The 18,215-nt window shown below is 40.7% G+C and overlaps 1 protein-coding gene across 1 annotated transcript in view; it reads left to right on the top strand.

Moving 5' to 3' along the window:
* Positions 1-4,348: 4,348 nt before the first annotated feature.
* The window catches only part of LOC124261499, a 78,852-nt gene continuing 64,985 nt past the window's right edge, over positions 4,349-18,215 (top strand). The window contains exon 1 of the mRNA XM_046695819.1: positions 4,349-4,770. Within this exon, the coding sequence (XP_046551775.1) occupies positions 4,705-4,770 (66 nt within the window). The 5' untranslated portion in view covers positions 4,349-4,704. The remainder of the gene's footprint in view (positions 4,771-18,215) is intronic.

Here is an 18,215-nt window from a genome sequence, read left to right as displayed (position 1 = left end):
TTGCATAGTTAAGCCAATTTCTGCTTCGTAGCGCCAATGAAACATGAATCAAGGGGGCTACCAATGTTCAGCATCACCAGACCATTACACTGAACGTACGCTGACCCTCCCAGGTTTCAGAAGCAGTTAAATAACCTTTTCAGTTGGGGCAGTTTTCAAATTACATACTTTGCAGGCCATACATGTCTATAATGAACATGCCAAGAATATAAAGAGACAGGTCATTCTAAATTCTGTTATATCCATTGAATTTATCTCGATACGAACATTTCGGCAATACCCAACCCTAGCCGTAACCACATGTACTTCTCGCAGCCATAACTGTAATGCTGTAGTCCAACTAGACTTGCATAAGTCTCTAAAGTAATGATTAATATTTATTTTAAATGATAATTTCTAAAAAATACAAATATCCCTCTAACAGACTGGTGTCCTAAGATGTCTCGACCTGCCCCTTTGAAGGATAAAATTACTATACATCCACAGGCTTAGCCTTCAGTACAGAGGAGCAAGGTTATATATAGCAAGTTTATAGCCCAGCGTGAAGCTTATTTTGGATTGTATGTATTTACAGAGACTTGTCTTCAGTCTAGTCTATATGTCCTCATGACGGAGAACTATTTCGGTCATAGATGCAGCTGTTCATGTTGTAGTTATTTTCGTGTTTCGTGTCTCCTCTAACCCGTGATAAACTGACAACGCGTTGGCTTCCTGTGTCTGCGCCAGACGTTTAAGTTCAACACACATGTGAAACAATGTGACCCGTATTGTCAACATGTTTGTTCATACATTACCAAAGGACCGTGAAAACAAACACATCTATATTTTTCTCCCAGTAAACTCTTAAACAGCTTTCACTCAACAGTTTAACCAAAACATGTTTTGTTGACAATGATGTTAATGTCGATTTTGTGAATTGCCTTTGATGAATGTATGTATTAAAATATTCCTATCGGGATGGCTGTTGATGCCTAGGTTCCTCTGTACGACACTGCGTGACGTTAGGATTAGTGTAGAAACTTCTCGTATTTTTAGATGTCGTGCTTATATAGTCTTTTGAAACTGTTTTTGTCGCGAGCATGTTCATATGTGTTGGGCACGCCGCCTACATCCATTTGTGATACAATGATGGGCGAACCAGATGCAGAGACACGCATCATTCGTTTCAAATACCCAGGAACACCTCGTCCATGACCGAGGTGTAGCCTATTCTGTAAAGGGAGGCTATTCTGTTCAGTCATGGTCGTGACTGGGCGTCGTCCCTATTGTATAACCATCCGTACCTCTGACCTTTCACCTTTGACCTTGACAGGAGTTCAGTCGTGAAACAGTCAAACCGGTGTTGGGAGATGGTGGGGTGTGGTTGTGAGGGGAGACACAACTGCGTCTTAACCTGAACTTTTTTAGGCTAGAGATCATGTCTGTAGATAATAGCCCTAACCAAACATACCTGTCAAGCTTTGATATCGGCTAATCTGATCGAATATAGACAATCATAATCCACCTTAGAGTATTTCGGATATTCGATTGCGTGTATGAATTTAGTATATGTTCTATAAGTAGTTCACGGATATACGTCATTACAGTCGTGTGTATTTAAAGCAACTACAAGCCAATCAGTCATTTGTTTGTTATTTAAAGCCGCTCCCAGCATTATAGTCGATCTCCCAGGTCCTGTAGAATGAACTGGAAAAGGAATCCAACTCATGGGCGGATCCAGGAATTTTGGAAAGTGTGTGTGTGTGTGTGTGTGTCAGGGGTGTGTGTGTGTGTGTGTGTGTGTGTGTGTGTGTGTGTGTGTGTGTGTGTGTGTGTAAGTCATCAATGTGGTCTTAAGTCATTTTAACGGGGGCGAACACACCCCTGTCTAGATCCGCCAATGCAACTCAAGATTGTCACAGCCTGAAAATAATCTTTGGTCTTGGCAAATTTTATTTGCATTAGATATGCATTTTTAAATACGATAACTTTACTATTTGGTCTAAATGTTCCATATAATTAAACGGGTCTGGACCAAAATAAATAGTGTGGGATATTACGTACAACATTGGATGGTGGGGTAGCGTTGGCAAAATGGTTAAAGCGTTCCCTCGTCATGCCGAACACCCGGGTTAGATTACCCACATGTGTACAACTGTGTCTCCCGCCGTGATATTGCTGGAATATTGCTATAAGCGGCGTAAAACCATACTCACTCATCACTGACTCACATACAACAATCGGGGTACGATGACATCCTATCAACTGGGTCACCGAGTCTGTTCACAAGATCTATTAAGTCGTTGAAAATAGTCTACCGCTTTCCTAAAACCAAACAAGCACTTTATGGTGCTAAGCAAGCAACATCATTAGTATGGATCTGGTTTCAAGCCCAGGAATGACGGAGCAAATCACATACACTTCATGAGACGTGTGAAATCTTGGTTTAAGACCTGGTTTTAACAGAACCACAGTACACACTTATTTGGGGTAATGTTGATGCTGAACGTCCACTGTTGGATAGGGTAAATAGTCAGTGCAGACACGGCAGCAGGTGTACAGCAAGGCGCCTTATCATTGAAACACTCCCACAGTGTTTGCATCAGATGAATATAGGGCTGCATGTACATATACAAATATTGTAGAGGGGGGATAGTGAATGCTGAACGAGCGCACGTTTGCGAGTTGTATAAACAGAGTATCATTACATTTGCCTCGGGCGTACGGATCCATATACAGCTCAGTTCGTCGTTTCACAGTAGTACGTATTCCCTAACGCGTGGCTTTAAAATACATGTATGCGTGTAGATTATATCTACAGGAATCATTGATAACACCCACAGTCATCAAGTATGAACGCACTTGTTATGTTTCATGCTTATTAATTTTTTTGTCCGTGTCAATATACCTTGGAACGGTTATATAAGTAGTTATCGAATGTTCTTGCCAAGCGCTGCAAAATCCCAAAACGAGGCTTACATTGCCTTGCGTTTTTGACGTCATGTTTTTCGTCACTATTGTCCCAATTAGTTGTACTAACACCAGTGCAGAAAGTGAGTTCGAGTTACGTCACGTGGTAGTGTTAAGTCTTCCAGCTCTTGGGTACACCTTGCTGGGTTCCTTTAAGTAATTCATTTCATTATGTGAGAACGCGGCGTAAGGTCACTATTGGTAAAACTTTAATAGGGGAAGAACGTACTTTTAGAATGTGTGTTTTAAAAATATTACATTGAAAACTATTCTCCAACTGCTTTCCGTGTCATATCCAAGAGAACTTATGTACAGGTCGATGTTTGGCCGAGATGCAGACTTAGGACACGGATGCTTCGCAGTACTTTAACAAATACATTATCCAAATACGTGAGCCGAAAAATAAACACTGAAACGAGATATACGAGATGTCCTTGTTGCGGCTGCAGGAAATCGCTTGGTTTGGTAGTTGTGCCCCGGACTGGCTTTGTCGGCTCCGTTGTGACCCGGGGTCAACCATATACCAGCAATACAGGGGCTTATTGAACACAATGGGCAGTCGCATTGTAAGAAAATATGTCAATATTGGCTCTTAGACTGGCCTTAGCCCCGATCACGATCGTACATGCACGTCGAAAAGGAAATCTGTTACGTAAATATTGATTAGATTTTATTGTAATGATTTCTTGTCCACTTACCATTATTTTATGATCGTAGCATGTTTGTTGTTGTTGATGATGCAGTACTTGTCAATGCCATTTTCTTAAAAGTAATGGTGTAGGCAGTTCATGCTCTTTTCAAAGTCCCCCAAAATGGCATGATAGTGTCATAAAGATGTTTCCCCAGCATTAGCATGAAAACACTTAATTTACAATTTGATATATTTTATATCGCCGACAATGTGTAAATTAAATAATCCATTCTCTCTTTTTTTTTGTAACAGGATCCTGACAACTTAAACGTGCATATTTCTCGTCGTATTTCCGGGAAATCGTTCTATTACATTTATTAATTTATGCTCATTGATAGTCATTGATATTCAAGTTAACACATTACATTGAATGTTAGGTCATCTGAATTTCTGAAAGCCCTTACATGTCGTAACTAGTTTTGGGATTACGCAAGGATATATACTACGTCTTTGCGTTTTCGTATATGCATCAGAATAATCGTAGCATCTTACAACATCATGCGGAACAGGCCACACCCATCCATACTATAGCAAGATCCACCCCATCACGTCGTAAAAGGATGAATACCTGAATAGCGTCAACCCAAGGAGTCACTATCGAGAGACACTGCCTGGAAACAATCTCCTAAGCAGTTGGAGACAATCCCACCTGTCCTACCCCCTATAGTAAATCAGTCGAGGTGCCACTAAGGGTCTTATTATAACCTCTGAAACTCAACTCTCTGGTTGAATTATCCCAGAAGCCACCCGCTTGCCTGTTGAAAATAGGTTACCGGTTTTACCTTGCTAGTCTTACGCGCTATCACGCCTGAGGGCTCCCGTCTCGCCCAGTGCGCACACTAAAGCGGCTGAACACGGGTATCTGACAGTCAGTGTCGGGTGGGGCAGTGTACATTCAGCACGGATCTGTGGACGAGCATTTGGTCAACACCTGTGGGCAGGGCACAACGCTGACTTACTGTCGCTTTTCGGGAATCTTTCAGCGTTGGCAGTTTTCGATTGTGATAATAGTTGGATTTAAGTGTCAATGATTGTGTGAAACAAGACAAGGACCATCAACAGCCATGCCAGGCGTGTCTCTGTGGGTCTCGGCCCTTGTGGTGTTAATAGCAGTGAAGACATCAGTTCAGGTAAGGTTTTTACAGGTATAAATAGGTATATTAATTATTGAAAACGATACAGCTAGATTATGAACATGAGAACTATTGATCGGGCTACTCTTAGTATATATCTTAGTTACAGATATTGTACATTGATGGAAGAATGAACATCATTAATATGCTTGTTAATGATGTATGTTGTGTGTGGCCATCAATGAAACCTCAACATTCTCGTTCTGTAGCTCACCTTAATTGTTTCCTCGTAATACTGGGATATATTTAAGATCTTATATAGTATAGGATATAGTATAGGCCTGTTGCCTTTGAGTATTGAATAAAAATTGATTGACATCAATCGTAGACTTGAAACCAATTAGAACGCTGATGAAACTTGTATTTCTACACGTTGTAAATATTATCTGAACGTCTGTGCTTATATCTTATTGGAAGAGAAGATTTTAAAGGATACGTATATATTTACAAATAAATCGACAGAATTCTTTGGTTTGGCCGTTTTAGTTAAAAATGCTTCTTTTTAAATCTCCGGAAAATCCGGTTGAGCTATCTGTTGAAATTCTACCCACATATTAAGTAATCAAACAGGAAATTACCCTAGCATTAAAATGTGATTAATTAAAAAGTGAATCGACTGGATAAGTTTGTTTAAGGGTATTTTCTTACATGCCCGGTTAAACCTTTTGCGCTTTTGTCTCGAAATTCTAACTGAAGTAATCAAATTTCCAAATTAGCCCGAGGCTGAAAGACCGGACGCATTGAGCAACGCATGATTCACCAGTCCTAGCCCAATGTCATTTTGAAACCCTGAAGTTAGTTAAAAAACACGCACGGGTGTTTGTGTGCGAGACAATATCTGATCTTTCAAGGAATGGCCGCGATCACGCTATGATGTATCTCTTTCACTGCTCCGCTACTAGCATGCAATATCTTTACAATCTCCCAATTGTTCTTTAAAACCAGCGTTGAAATTGTTTGAATGCATATGCTCTGACCTTCTCGAATACCTGCACGGCTACAACATATTGTGCAAGGAATAGGGCGTGAGCCTTGGCCATGTCTCATTGAATTACAATGCCTGTGGTTCTTTTACCAGCTGGTGATGAAACCAGTTTGGAATTGTCTGAACAAGACATCCATCTGCATTCCAACAAACAAATAAGATAACTGAAACTGAATTTTATTGATGTGCATAGGGAATACAACATCATGATTTAGGGCGTGAGTCTAGGCTTTGTCTCCTTGAATTACAATGCATGGGTCTTATCCTTGTTAGTAATGAAACCAGTTTTTTGCGGCTGGCTGAACACGGCATCAGATTGCATTCCAACAGACTGTAGGGAATAGGAAAACTGAAATTGACCTTTATTGATATACATAAGGAATACGACTGATACCAGCATTGATGGCCTGGGTGTCCTACACCCTAGGCGCAATACAATCAAAGCGATCACGTCGGTTAAATCTCTTTACTACTAACTTAACTATTACCCTCCTAACCCCTTTCTAGAACTTAACTAGGGGCGGTGAGGTAGCCTAGTGGTTAAAGCGTCCGCTCGTCACGCTGAAGACCCGGGTTCGATTCCCCACATGGGTACAATGTGTGAAGCCCATTTCTGGTGTCCCCCGCCGTGATATTGCTGGAATATTGTTAAAAGCGGCGTAAAACTAAACTCACTCACTCTAGCACTTAACTAAGCTTTACAATCGTTTCATGTTTAGATTTCTGAATTTAATCTTCTGTTATGCTCCGATCAGTTGTCAATACATCCATCGCCCTTGAATTACAAATATCGATACCTACAGTGAAATGCTGTAAACAACCCAATACCACACATTGAGGTACAGTTGTTCTATAGTTAAAACCACGTTTAATCTCGTCCTACCAATCTACATCACCTCTCATTACATACCACCGCTGAGGTGTGACAACACGACCATACAATACCGGTCTTGTGTCCGTACCACACCAAATTCATTATTGATCAAATAAACCGACTGCTATTTGATCAATAAACTCACATTGCGGATACGCTGCAGGATAAAGTATACAGATAAGAGAGCTAGAAGAGGGGAGAAAATTGTTGATACATCCATGATACCATGAACCAGATTCACTTTACCCTGGAAAGTTGTCAGTCAAGTTTGAGACACGCATGCCTGCCTCCCTGCTATTTTAAGACACCACCGGGACACACACCCGGCTGCTCTTTACATCTGGACGGTTGTGTGCTGCCATTATCTTGGGTAGAATGGAGTCTGTCACGCTCACCACCGAAACTGACGTCAATGTTTTGAAAATATAAATACTTCGGAGTAGGTGTGAACACATAACCACAAACTTACAAACGCAATTGCAATCTTTGTATAGTTATTATAATCCGAACTTTATTGTGCAATTACAAATATCGGCAATCTTGATAATGATATATCTGTGTTATTCTTATTTATACGGGGAATAATCTATTCCTGAAAATGTTGATATAAATCATATCACAGCCTATGATGATGACCTTGGGAATTTAAATCAAATGTTGTTTCATCAATGTTCTAAAATTAAAGGCTTTGCTAAAGCTTTCAACAGGTCCATTGTAAACATGAACTGGGTATCTCCATATGCGATCACAATTAGTGACCACAGCTATATCAGATAAAATTACCTACGTTGATTTGTACCATATATTCTCGTGTTTTATCGAACAATTGACTTGCCTTCGCGTGTGTTTGTTATAGATGTCACGGGTGGGGAGGGATACGTTTACCTTTTTCGACGACCGCGTATGTGTTTAATGGCGGTTGCTTTTAGCAGTGATTTCGTATGCTTATTGAAATAGTTTTGTCGCCTTCATTTCCCCATAAAATCCATGTCAGTGACACTTGAATGACAAATGTAGCGATATAATGAACGTTGACATGTATTTAGGCCATAACAATTGTGGTCGAAGGAGAATTCCATGCTGTAAGTCCACGATGTAGTCACGCGAATAGAGCTTCGCCATCTTTTCGATCTAACCAATGTGTTCTCACACAGGGTCACAAGCAGAACGATAGCATCACAAGTGGCTTGTGCTCCCCTACGTGTACTCAATGGGGGACTGTTCAGGTCGCCGACAGCGTGTGTTATCGCTAATACTGAAGTACATATTGCTTTGTCAATGTTGGTATAAGGGGACTATCGCTGGCCAGTTTATGAAACCCACAGTAAAGGCGTTTATCAACTTACCTGATAAACTTATTAAGGTTCTCCTTTGGGTATCTGAAGTCCGAATCAGCATGTAATCGTAAACAATGAAAACATTAGAATCACATTAACGCAAAAGACTACTAACCATGGCCTTATGACTGAAATATACTACTCAAACAAGTTGAAGAAAACATGCAATTGGAAGGCTGTGTGTCGTAATACCCAACAGCCAGGACCGATTATCGGCACTCATGACGAATGCTATCTAAGCTTTTTTTCGTCGACATATTTTGTTGTTTGCTGTTGGAAATACCAACTTTCTCGTTCATGATGGCCTGCTTCCGTCGCAGATTAACGTACAACTACGATCCTTGCGTAAGTGAGTGAGTTTAGTTTTACGCCGTACTCAGCAATATTCTCGCTCTATGGCGGCGGTCTGTTAATAATAGAATCGGGACCAGACATTCCAGGGACTAGCAGCATGAGCACCGATTTACGCTATTGGGATTCGATGACATGTGTCAACTAAGTCACGGAGTCTGACCACCCTATCCCGTTAGTCGCCTCTGAAGATCAATTCTAACCCGGATCTTGACGGGTTTCCTTGCGTAAGAACCCGATAACGTAGTTATACAAAGACCGATGTGGGCAATGGTCTGTGATATCCATGGTGTTGATTACGTTATAGAGTGTAAGAGCATAGCTACGCAATGGCAGACACGTTTAATGCGCGTTGGTTATCCTACGTATTGATACGACCTCTTCGTTGGAACACAATAATATTCGTTACACAATGGTAGATACGGGTTATACCCGGTTATTATTATTCGTACTCATACGACCCCTACGTAGAAGCGCAATAACGTAGTTACACAAAGGCAGCTACGGATAATACCCGGTGATTATAATTCCTTGTTTATACGACCCCTTATGTTATAGAGCGCAATGACGTAGTTACACAAGGACATGTGCAGTTTAAGTAGCCTAAGGTAACCTCCACGCATCATTGGTGGACAAAAGTCTTGTTATCTCCCATCGGGTACTGTTACAAACACCCCTCCGTCCAAGAGGTGCGATAACATCTATTATTACACCTGTGTTGTACACACTCTTCAAGAGCTATTGTTACCTGAGCGGATCGATATTGTTTGAATGAAATATTAGAACAGGACAGTTGTGTTTCTGTCTTACGTAATCCTTCATTAAATTACCTGGGGTCAATCCACAAAGCGACTTTAGAGCTGCGCCTGTCCTATGTTATGGGAGTTACGTTCGTCTGAGCGATGCGATACTTTGTGGGAATGTGGCCTTTAACCTTGCAGTGTGACAAGTGTAAAATTCTACCTGACTTCAAAAAAGGTTCTCCATCAACTGTACAAACTACAAACTAGTAGTGAAAACGCATGTGTCCTCTTCAGAAAACAATAATTTAATTGTGACGTATATGTCACGTGTTACCTCAAGTCCTCCAGTCTTTCAGTATCGTTCGATTGCTTCCTTAGATACCGTGATAAATATGCAATGTCAGTTCCCTTCCCAAATTTCGACATGATATAAATGATGTATTTACTAGTATTGCTAGGTTTATTTAACAAAGGGGTTGTTATATGCGGGAGACAAAGCTATTTCTGCTGTATAACAGAGGGTGCTGGTTACAGCAGGGCCGGGCAAACCCTGGTCAACGTCATGACTCCCACAACGCCGGGTACAATGACAAGCAGTTAGCTGGTTCACACACCAGAAACAGCAGTTACACAATAGCCGGCTCTTGAGACAAACGTGGTTTTCCTGGGAATTTACCAGATGATGTAAGATGTTATGAGGGAAACACTTTCAGCAGTGTTTTATCGCACACGCCCCCGTACATTCGGCATTTATACAGTTTCGTTGATTTTACGCTGCAGCTGTTACTATTCTCTTTGAGACAGACCATTCGCAACGTGTATTTAGTACAGGAATGGTATGCCAAACTATAGAGAAATTATAATTACCAACCACAACATGCTGAAGTCGAGGAAATTACGGCTATGGGCTTTACGATTCAAAATGCATCTATGTTGGGAATCGAACCAGGACCTTCAATCCACGAATGTTTTAACCTCAAGGTCCTCCATAGCCCCGGTATTATAAAACAATATATAGTATGTACCATAGTATATGTAGTACTAAATGTCCTATACTATATATAGTGGTATAAATAGTACTATATGTCCAATACTGTATATAATATTATTTGTCTAATACTATATATAATACTATTTGTCTAATACTATATATAATACTATTTGTCTAATACTATGTATAATATTATTTGTCCAATACTATTATATAGTACTAGATGTCCAGTACTACTAGTATATATACATGTAGTACTATAGATAATATACTATCTTTTATACTATATATAGTACTATTAATAGTACTATATGTCCAATACTATATGTAATACTATTTGTCTAATACTATATGTAATACTATTTGTCTAATACTATATATAATATTATTTGTCCAATACTATATATAGTACCAGATGTCCAATACTATATAAAATACTATTTGTCTAATACTATATATAATATTATTTGTCCAATACTATATATAGTACCAGATGTCCAATACTATATATATTACTATATATAATACTAACGCTGCAAGTGGTAACTGTGGATATGTGTAAAATGTTTCATCAAATATGTGCTACTAGGTCTGTAGTAGAAACAGCCCTCAAGTGCTGAATGTGTGACCTCTCAAGTCAGTGTTTAATGGCCGATCAATATTCAAATCAGAATTTATTATCTCTGGATATGAATATATTCTCCAGTTTAAGTTGTAAAGTGTCTTATTAACTTTGTTTGTGGGCAATCGTATTTTGATTTTGAGGTTATGGGACCAACGCACCTCATAAACGCCACACCGTTTTACAGAACTGGCATAAAGAAAGACAGAAGGTAATAAACGTTTCACGTCGATATTGAGAAACGCCCACAGTATTGTGTTTTCTCCATTGTTCATGAAATATCTCACCGTGAATGTCACAATATACAGAAACTACATGCACTGTGAATAACCGTTAAATTCTTCTTTACAATCAGACGCCAACAAAATACACTACATCAATTATTGGTTGTTACCCGAGGCAATGTGGTCACGCCGTAACCGTTTAACTAGCGGTCAAGAAGGACATTACAACCTCCATGGTCATCAGATCGGCTTGTTACGTCATCGCCTACCGTCAAAGGCGCCGAGGTGAACGGATTGTCGTGCCCCCGCTAGGCTTCTAGATAACAACTGCTTAGATGAAAATCACTTGTATTTAGAGTTTATGGCTTTTTGATAGCCAACAACATGTATAATATGATATAACACAGGTAGCGCATGGTACCATAGGTAGTTAAATCTATCCCTCCTCGTCCCTAGGGGGCATTGACAACCATATCTATTAGCAGGTCTTCTCCGTCTTAGTTACGCTTGTAGTTCTTTCTCTGTAAGTGAATATAACTAGAGCGTTCCCTAAAGGTATACTTGCGTGTAACTGGAGTGTCCCTTAAAGGTATACACTTGACTTTCAAGTGAAGTCCACGGTTTTCTGGTCTGTGAATATTTTTTAAATGAATTTGTGTCCTATTTCCAACGGGTTTTGTTTTTAAATATCGGCATGTTGATACGTTGTTTCTAAATATCCTGGACAATCACATCGTCGGTCGTAGGCGATTACAATGGTGTTGATCACAAGGGCGGACATGTCTAGTCTTTTGTTTCGTGTCCAATCCCGACCCCTCAGCGAACAAAGGCTTTGAATGCGTTTGGACTATCTTATGCATGCCGTTTTTAGAGAAACAGGTGGCGGTGGGGTAGCCTCGTGGTTAAAGCGTTCACACGTCACGCCGAAGACCCGGGTTCGATTCCACACTTGTATACAATGTGTGAAGCCAGTTTCTGGAAAATATTTTGGAACCTTGTCATTTTTTCCAGATAACTTTGATTTAAGCGATGATAATGAATTTGTACATTTTGTTGTAGAGGAGAGAGCATTCCATAAACTTACAGAATCATAACGACTGCCTGCCTGTCGTGTCTTCCTCTGCGCAAACTTTCATACTTTATCGGTACTTTTTGACCGAGGACCTTTTACTGAACACCTGACATACGGCGTAGTATGTCTTCTGAAATATGTGCCGGGCCAATGTTTGACATAACATAGGTGTGAGAGATCTACCTGTGTTGTCATTTACTGAATAAGATCCAGTGACTCGCCATATCTGAGAAACTGTTAAAACCTCAGGTACTTGTAAGTCGGCCACAGTAAAGACATAACCACACGCATGAGGTACTCTGACGTTCATGTGTTTTAGTATTACACAGGTGACACTTGACTCTACGTTTCTACACGGTGTATTACCTCCACCACCCTCCACTACCTGGTGTGATAACATCTGAGCATGCATGGGTGGGTAGGGAGGATACTATAGGTAGAACCTTCATGAAGATGATTACATGCTGTGTGTTGAATATTCAACTGTTCGAAAAGAAACGAGTGTCTGTTGAGAATCTTTTTCTTTAGGATTAATGATAAGGTATTAAAGAACGATAAGTTATTCAAGAAAAGAGGTCTGTTCTCTGGACGAGAGCCTTAGGCCAATATAGCATTCAAATTAGTACACAGTCACTCACGCACCAACGCACGCACACACGCACATCCGGGTGTAATTTTAGCAGTTTTGAAAAAGTGTACATTTAAATGTTTAAATTCATTACGTGGATGCTTTGCGTTGTTCACATTTTCCGGTACTGAGGACTCAGAATGCAGCATTGTAGGTGACAACTGAATCTATGAGCCAGTGGTATTCGTCAGTCGTATTAGAAAGTTAAGCAAACTTTGTTTTCTAATGGTGCAAAGTTGTAGGTCGTCTAGATAAACAAATACACCCCTGTACCATTCACGAACTGTTTTGAGTTAGTATATGCCTGTTGTACAGAAATATACCCAAATGTCCTGCCATCATGCTTTTTTAACAATATTGTACATTGAAGTCATATGCCATGGTAAGAGGCCTGAAAGTAATGGTGTTCCGTCACCACCTTTGGGCTGCAGTGTATTCTGATCCGAGGCAACGCCCATTTGTAAAGCTGTGACTAACACTACAGCTCATTCAGCTTTCCCCAATATTGTACATGATGTGTTGGTAGACTTTTATCTATTCTAGGGATAAACCTCGCCACTGTCTTCAAAACAACACTAGACAATATCGCCACTCCTTTAAAATAGTTCTCCCAGTAAGGTACAGTGCGCTTATAAGAGTAAATTATGTAGTGACTCGACTCAAAACCAAAGCTTCCTATTTCAAATCGCCAGCATGCTTCGAGGGACAATAGACGCCTTGGTTTAGTGGCCTCTTTTACAGTCCATACGGCATATATTTCAAACATTCCCACTCTCATCCACTTTTCAGTTCTGAATCCCCACCCCTCGGAGGACTTGGCTTGGAATTGTGAAACTCTATGGTGTTTTATTTGATATTAACAGTATATTATCGTAATATTAATACTGTGCCGCCACTCATGGAACTGATGCTGATGGATATAATGCAATGACGTTACATTATTGTTAGTTATAATGTTACACCCATTTCTTAAGCAGATGTTTGAATATCTAAGGTTCAAAGATTCAGATTATATTGTATACATAGATATGTACGTGTGTGTGCGGGGTGGGGGTGGGTGTATGTGTGTGTGGGGAGACATCAGTTCGCTTCAGCGGTGGTAACCAAGCAGAGCTCCCATAACCTTGTAGATCTAAAAATAAATACAACCCAAAATATATCCCACGAACACCCTAGATGACATTTGTTACTGGTGGGGCGGTGGAGTAGCCTAGTTTTGGGGTCCCCATGTGTACAATGTGAAAAGCTCATCTCTGATGTCCCCCGCCGAGAAATTGGTAAAAGCTGCCTCAAAAAAAATTGAATAGTGTCTTGTATATTGTGCAAGTAGGTTACCTTTCTACAGCATCAGAGCGTTAAAGGTAACAAGGCGGCTATGGACTTAAGTAACCTCCTTCCGAGACATGGACAGGTTTGTCTGTTCACAGAAACAGACTCATTTCAGATGGGCTTATGTAATTATTTATGTTTCATGTTACGGGCTAACTCATGCTTTGATTGTTCTCTCACTGTTGTTTGACATATGTTTATCACTGTGTCGATATACTAGTACGTCAAGTAATATGGCGCGCTGTTGATATTCACGCCCTCATTCTTTGTAATGTCTCGGATCAGGTACGGAATGAACAGGTATTGCAATCTGTCGTCTTAAGATCAAATCAAATTCTGATTGTAACTTTCCATATGAACAGTGCATCTTTACAGCAGTGAAATATGTGAGTGTCGTAACAAATGTAAAGCCAAACAGTTCCAGGTTGGGACCACGCCCATAACCCAGTAGCCGCACCCTACACCACGTGGTTCTTATGAAAAGCTTGAGTCAACAACCTTAAAACGAACACAGATTTAAGAAGACATACGCATCTCAATGTAGAGCAAACAAAATGTTATTTATTCATTCACATTCCACCACATAGTCAAAGCTTCTGTGATTTCAAATGCTATAGACCTAGTTTTCTGAAACAATATATTGCTTTTCTTGAAAAATCTCTCTGATACCGTAATGAAAGTGCTCATTTAAACATATTTCTATTTCTCTCAAATTACACAGGGACACATAGCGTTAGTACATCTACATATATACTTCCCCTTCTTCTGGCCATCTCATACATAGTAAGTGGCCACTTTGATTTACTATTAGACTAACGCTTAGTTTCTTAATATATATAATTTTGATTGTAACAAATTAACCCATTTAAACTACAAAGGAGCCCATGGAGACCAGAATTTCAGAAATTAAAATGGAAAATTCAGAACCTAGAGAAATCTAGACTTGCTTCATTTAGGGTTTTAGCTTTGCAGGGAGGGCTAGGTAGTAGGGAAAATAATATGGTTCTGTGAGACAGACTAATTTACTATGTGAATGGTACATGACTGGGGTATAACATTTTGGCATAAGGTACGGCTTCATGGGTGTGGGGCTACATGAAGCGTATGATGATACAGATTGTCGGTAACACATCCCCCCTTTCTCATTACGCCGTCCCACATGGCAGACATATCTCGCCAAGCCCCCCTGCGTCGGAGAGTGTCCTGTTATGGGGTAATATTTGCATATCTCCTAAACACACAACATGTCACGAACCTATTTGAACCACTTAGACCTGGTATGCAGTTCACCAAGTTTGCCAAGAATTGCCAAATGAGTGACATCAGATACCGTTGCTTTGTTTGAGGCTAAGATCTGCCAGCAACCAAATGGTTCATAATCCAATCGCTGCCTTCTCCAGAATGACTACTGTGATCAGCTGTCGTTCAGGAAACATAACGATTATCTATGTTTTGAATGAGTTGTAACCACTGTTCTGTACTGGCGTTGAACATTAACAGCATGCCTTAGGATTACTAGAGTCGGTGGGGTAGCCTAGTGGTTAAAGTGTTCGCTCGTCACGCTGAAGACCCAGGTTCGATTCCCCACATAGGTACAATGTGTGAAGCCCATTTCTGGTGTCCCCGGCGAGATATTTCTGGAATATTGCTAAAAGCGGCGTAAAACCATACTCACTCACTAACTAGTTTGACGCGGCCATGGGATCGAACCGTCGACACATTTTACAGTAATACATAGGCGTGTTTCAATCAGTAATGTCAACAGTGAGTGAACTCAGCAATGTAAATAATCGAGTCTGGACCAGACAATCCAGTGATCAACAGCATGAGCATCGATCTACGCAATTGAGATACGAAGACATGTGTCAACCAGGTCAGCGAGCCTGACCACCCGATCCCGTTAGTCGCCTCTTACGACAAGCATGGGTTACTGAAGATCTTCGAGGGTCCAACTGTGAGAAAGTGGTGTCTCAGTGGGTGCTACCAGGGCTATAAAAGTCAGGAATATTAACTACATATAGGAACATATAGGATTGTATGATATGTTTAACGACATTGCCGACAGTGAAGCTGTCTCGAGGGCTGTTGCCAGAGCTATAAAACCAACAGGAATATGCAGGAATGTGTAGGAATATCGTCGACCAAACGTACAGCTGTGGTTACAAGTCTTCTGTACCCGGTTACACGCGGCAGTGATACTATGTTGAAAATGTCCATTGACGTACACGACTAAGATAAACGTGCAAGTATACCGGTTACTACCCCCTCAGTCCCCCCCCCTACCCTCCCCTTCCCCTTTCCACAGTCACACACGTCCTTGTAACACGGCCATGAGCAGGAGGAATGTGGAGTAGGATGGCCCCGAGAATGTCGGACTTAGCGATACTGTTGGACACAACTCTTTTGCTTATCTTTGATCACGCTGACATTTATGATTTCTGTGATGGGTGGGTCGATTGCTGGAGTCAACAAACCAGACTAGATCAAAAACAGAAACAATCATACCATTGGTAACACATGGGCGTGTCACGCTTAGAAACAGCGTTGTCAGGTATTTAGAAACAGCGTTAGAGCGTTAAGACATATAGGTATTTTGACCCTACCCTGGTACTGTCACGCTTAGAAACAGTACTAGGGTAGGGTCTATATACCTACATGTATATGTCTTTCTAACGCTGTTTCTAAGTGTGACAGTACTAGGGTAGGGTCCATATACCTATATGTCTTTCTAACGCTGTTTCTAAGCGTGACACGCCCCTGTGATTGGTAACACCCTGTTGTACTTGAAGACAGAGCTCTCGCTGGATAGGATCACCCTTAACTTATGCTTATTAGTGTTTACGCCGCCCTCATCAATATCACAGCTGTTTGAAATTAATCGAATATGGACCAGACAATCCAGTGATTGATTCTACGAGCATCAATCTACGCATTTTGGAATACATTGACATGCGTCAGCCTTGCCAGCGAGCTGAACACCCGATCCCGTCAGACGCCCCTTCCGCCGAAGGTCAAGGCTAAAGTTGGATTAGAAGCTATGTCATATCAATGTAGTCGTCTTCTTGTTATTCACCCAGAAAGGACGAGGGTGCATTTACCTCATTTTATATGATTCAGACACTTCATTGTGTGTTACATCTCCCATCTTCATGCATGAATGCACGTCATCCACAGCGATGTCTTGGGTTTTATCTTGGACAGAAGTGGCACTATTGATCGCTGTGAAGTCTTTCGTGTCGTCTGCTGATTGTTCTACAAAGAGCGCTTCAATAATTTGTCGTATGTACTGAAATCCCACAACGTTTGAATCCGGCGCGATACAGCCCACGTGGGTAATGGTAACGACGAAGAGATACATACGCTATCTCCAGGCCTCATGGGTATTCCTGGTTGCAAAAGGCACTCAGTAACCTTGGTACGTCGTACATGACGACTTAACCCATGAAGATCCGGGTTAGAATTGATCTGCAGTAATCCATGCTAACGGGATCGGGTGGTCAGGCTCGCTAACTTGATTGACACATGTCAGCGTATCCCAATCGCGTAGATCGATGCTCATGCTGTTGATCACTGGATTGTCTGGTCCAGACTCGATTATTTACAGACCACCGCCATATGATTGGAATATTGCTGAGTGTGGCGTTAAACTAAACTCACTCACTCACATGGCGACTTAAGGGATATGATGATTGCCTGTAGTTTAAACTAACATATCGATCAAAGACATAACCTTTAATATAAGATATAACTCCCAAACAAGTTAAAGTTGCTGAAAAGTTATTTCGTTGAGGGTCGAATCAAATTGGAAGCACATTTTTGTAACCAATATATGTCATTTGAAAACGAGCAATCTCTTTTGTGAACATAGAATGGGGTTTGTCTCGTATATCTATATTCATCTTCTTAATCACAATTTTAATGGAATCCGTGAGTCAACATGAGAGTGACAATCGGTGATTCATTGTATATAACACTAGCCCTGTGAAAGACTTATCATCTGCCCCTTAAGACGTCAACAGTTTCAATCTCGATACATTGTTATACATTCTTTAACCGAAGAATGAAGAACACGAAAACATTCTGGATTCTCCAACGAAGCGTACCGGTCGACATATATCCGTGCATACGAGTTAGACTTGATTTTGTTCTGATCCTATTGTGCGCAGCCCTAAGGGTATCCATGTCTTGTTGTATCGGGCGTAATCTGACTCGAGTAAGACCATTGAGCCAACAGCATATCCCTTGAAGCGACTGTACATAATGTCACTATACACATTATATATTGA

This window comes from Haliotis rubra, unplaced genomic scaffold (assembly GCF_003918875.1).
Source record: "Haliotis rubra isolate DU_JTF1 unplaced genomic scaffold, ASM391887v1 Scf8, whole genome shotgun sequence".
Classification (NCBI taxonomy): Eukaryota; Metazoa; Mollusca; class Gastropoda; order Lepetellida; family Haliotidae; genus Haliotis; species Haliotis rubra.
The sequence above is the reverse complement of the archived record's forward strand: the minus strand, read 5'-3'. Positions and strand labels throughout refer to the sequence as shown.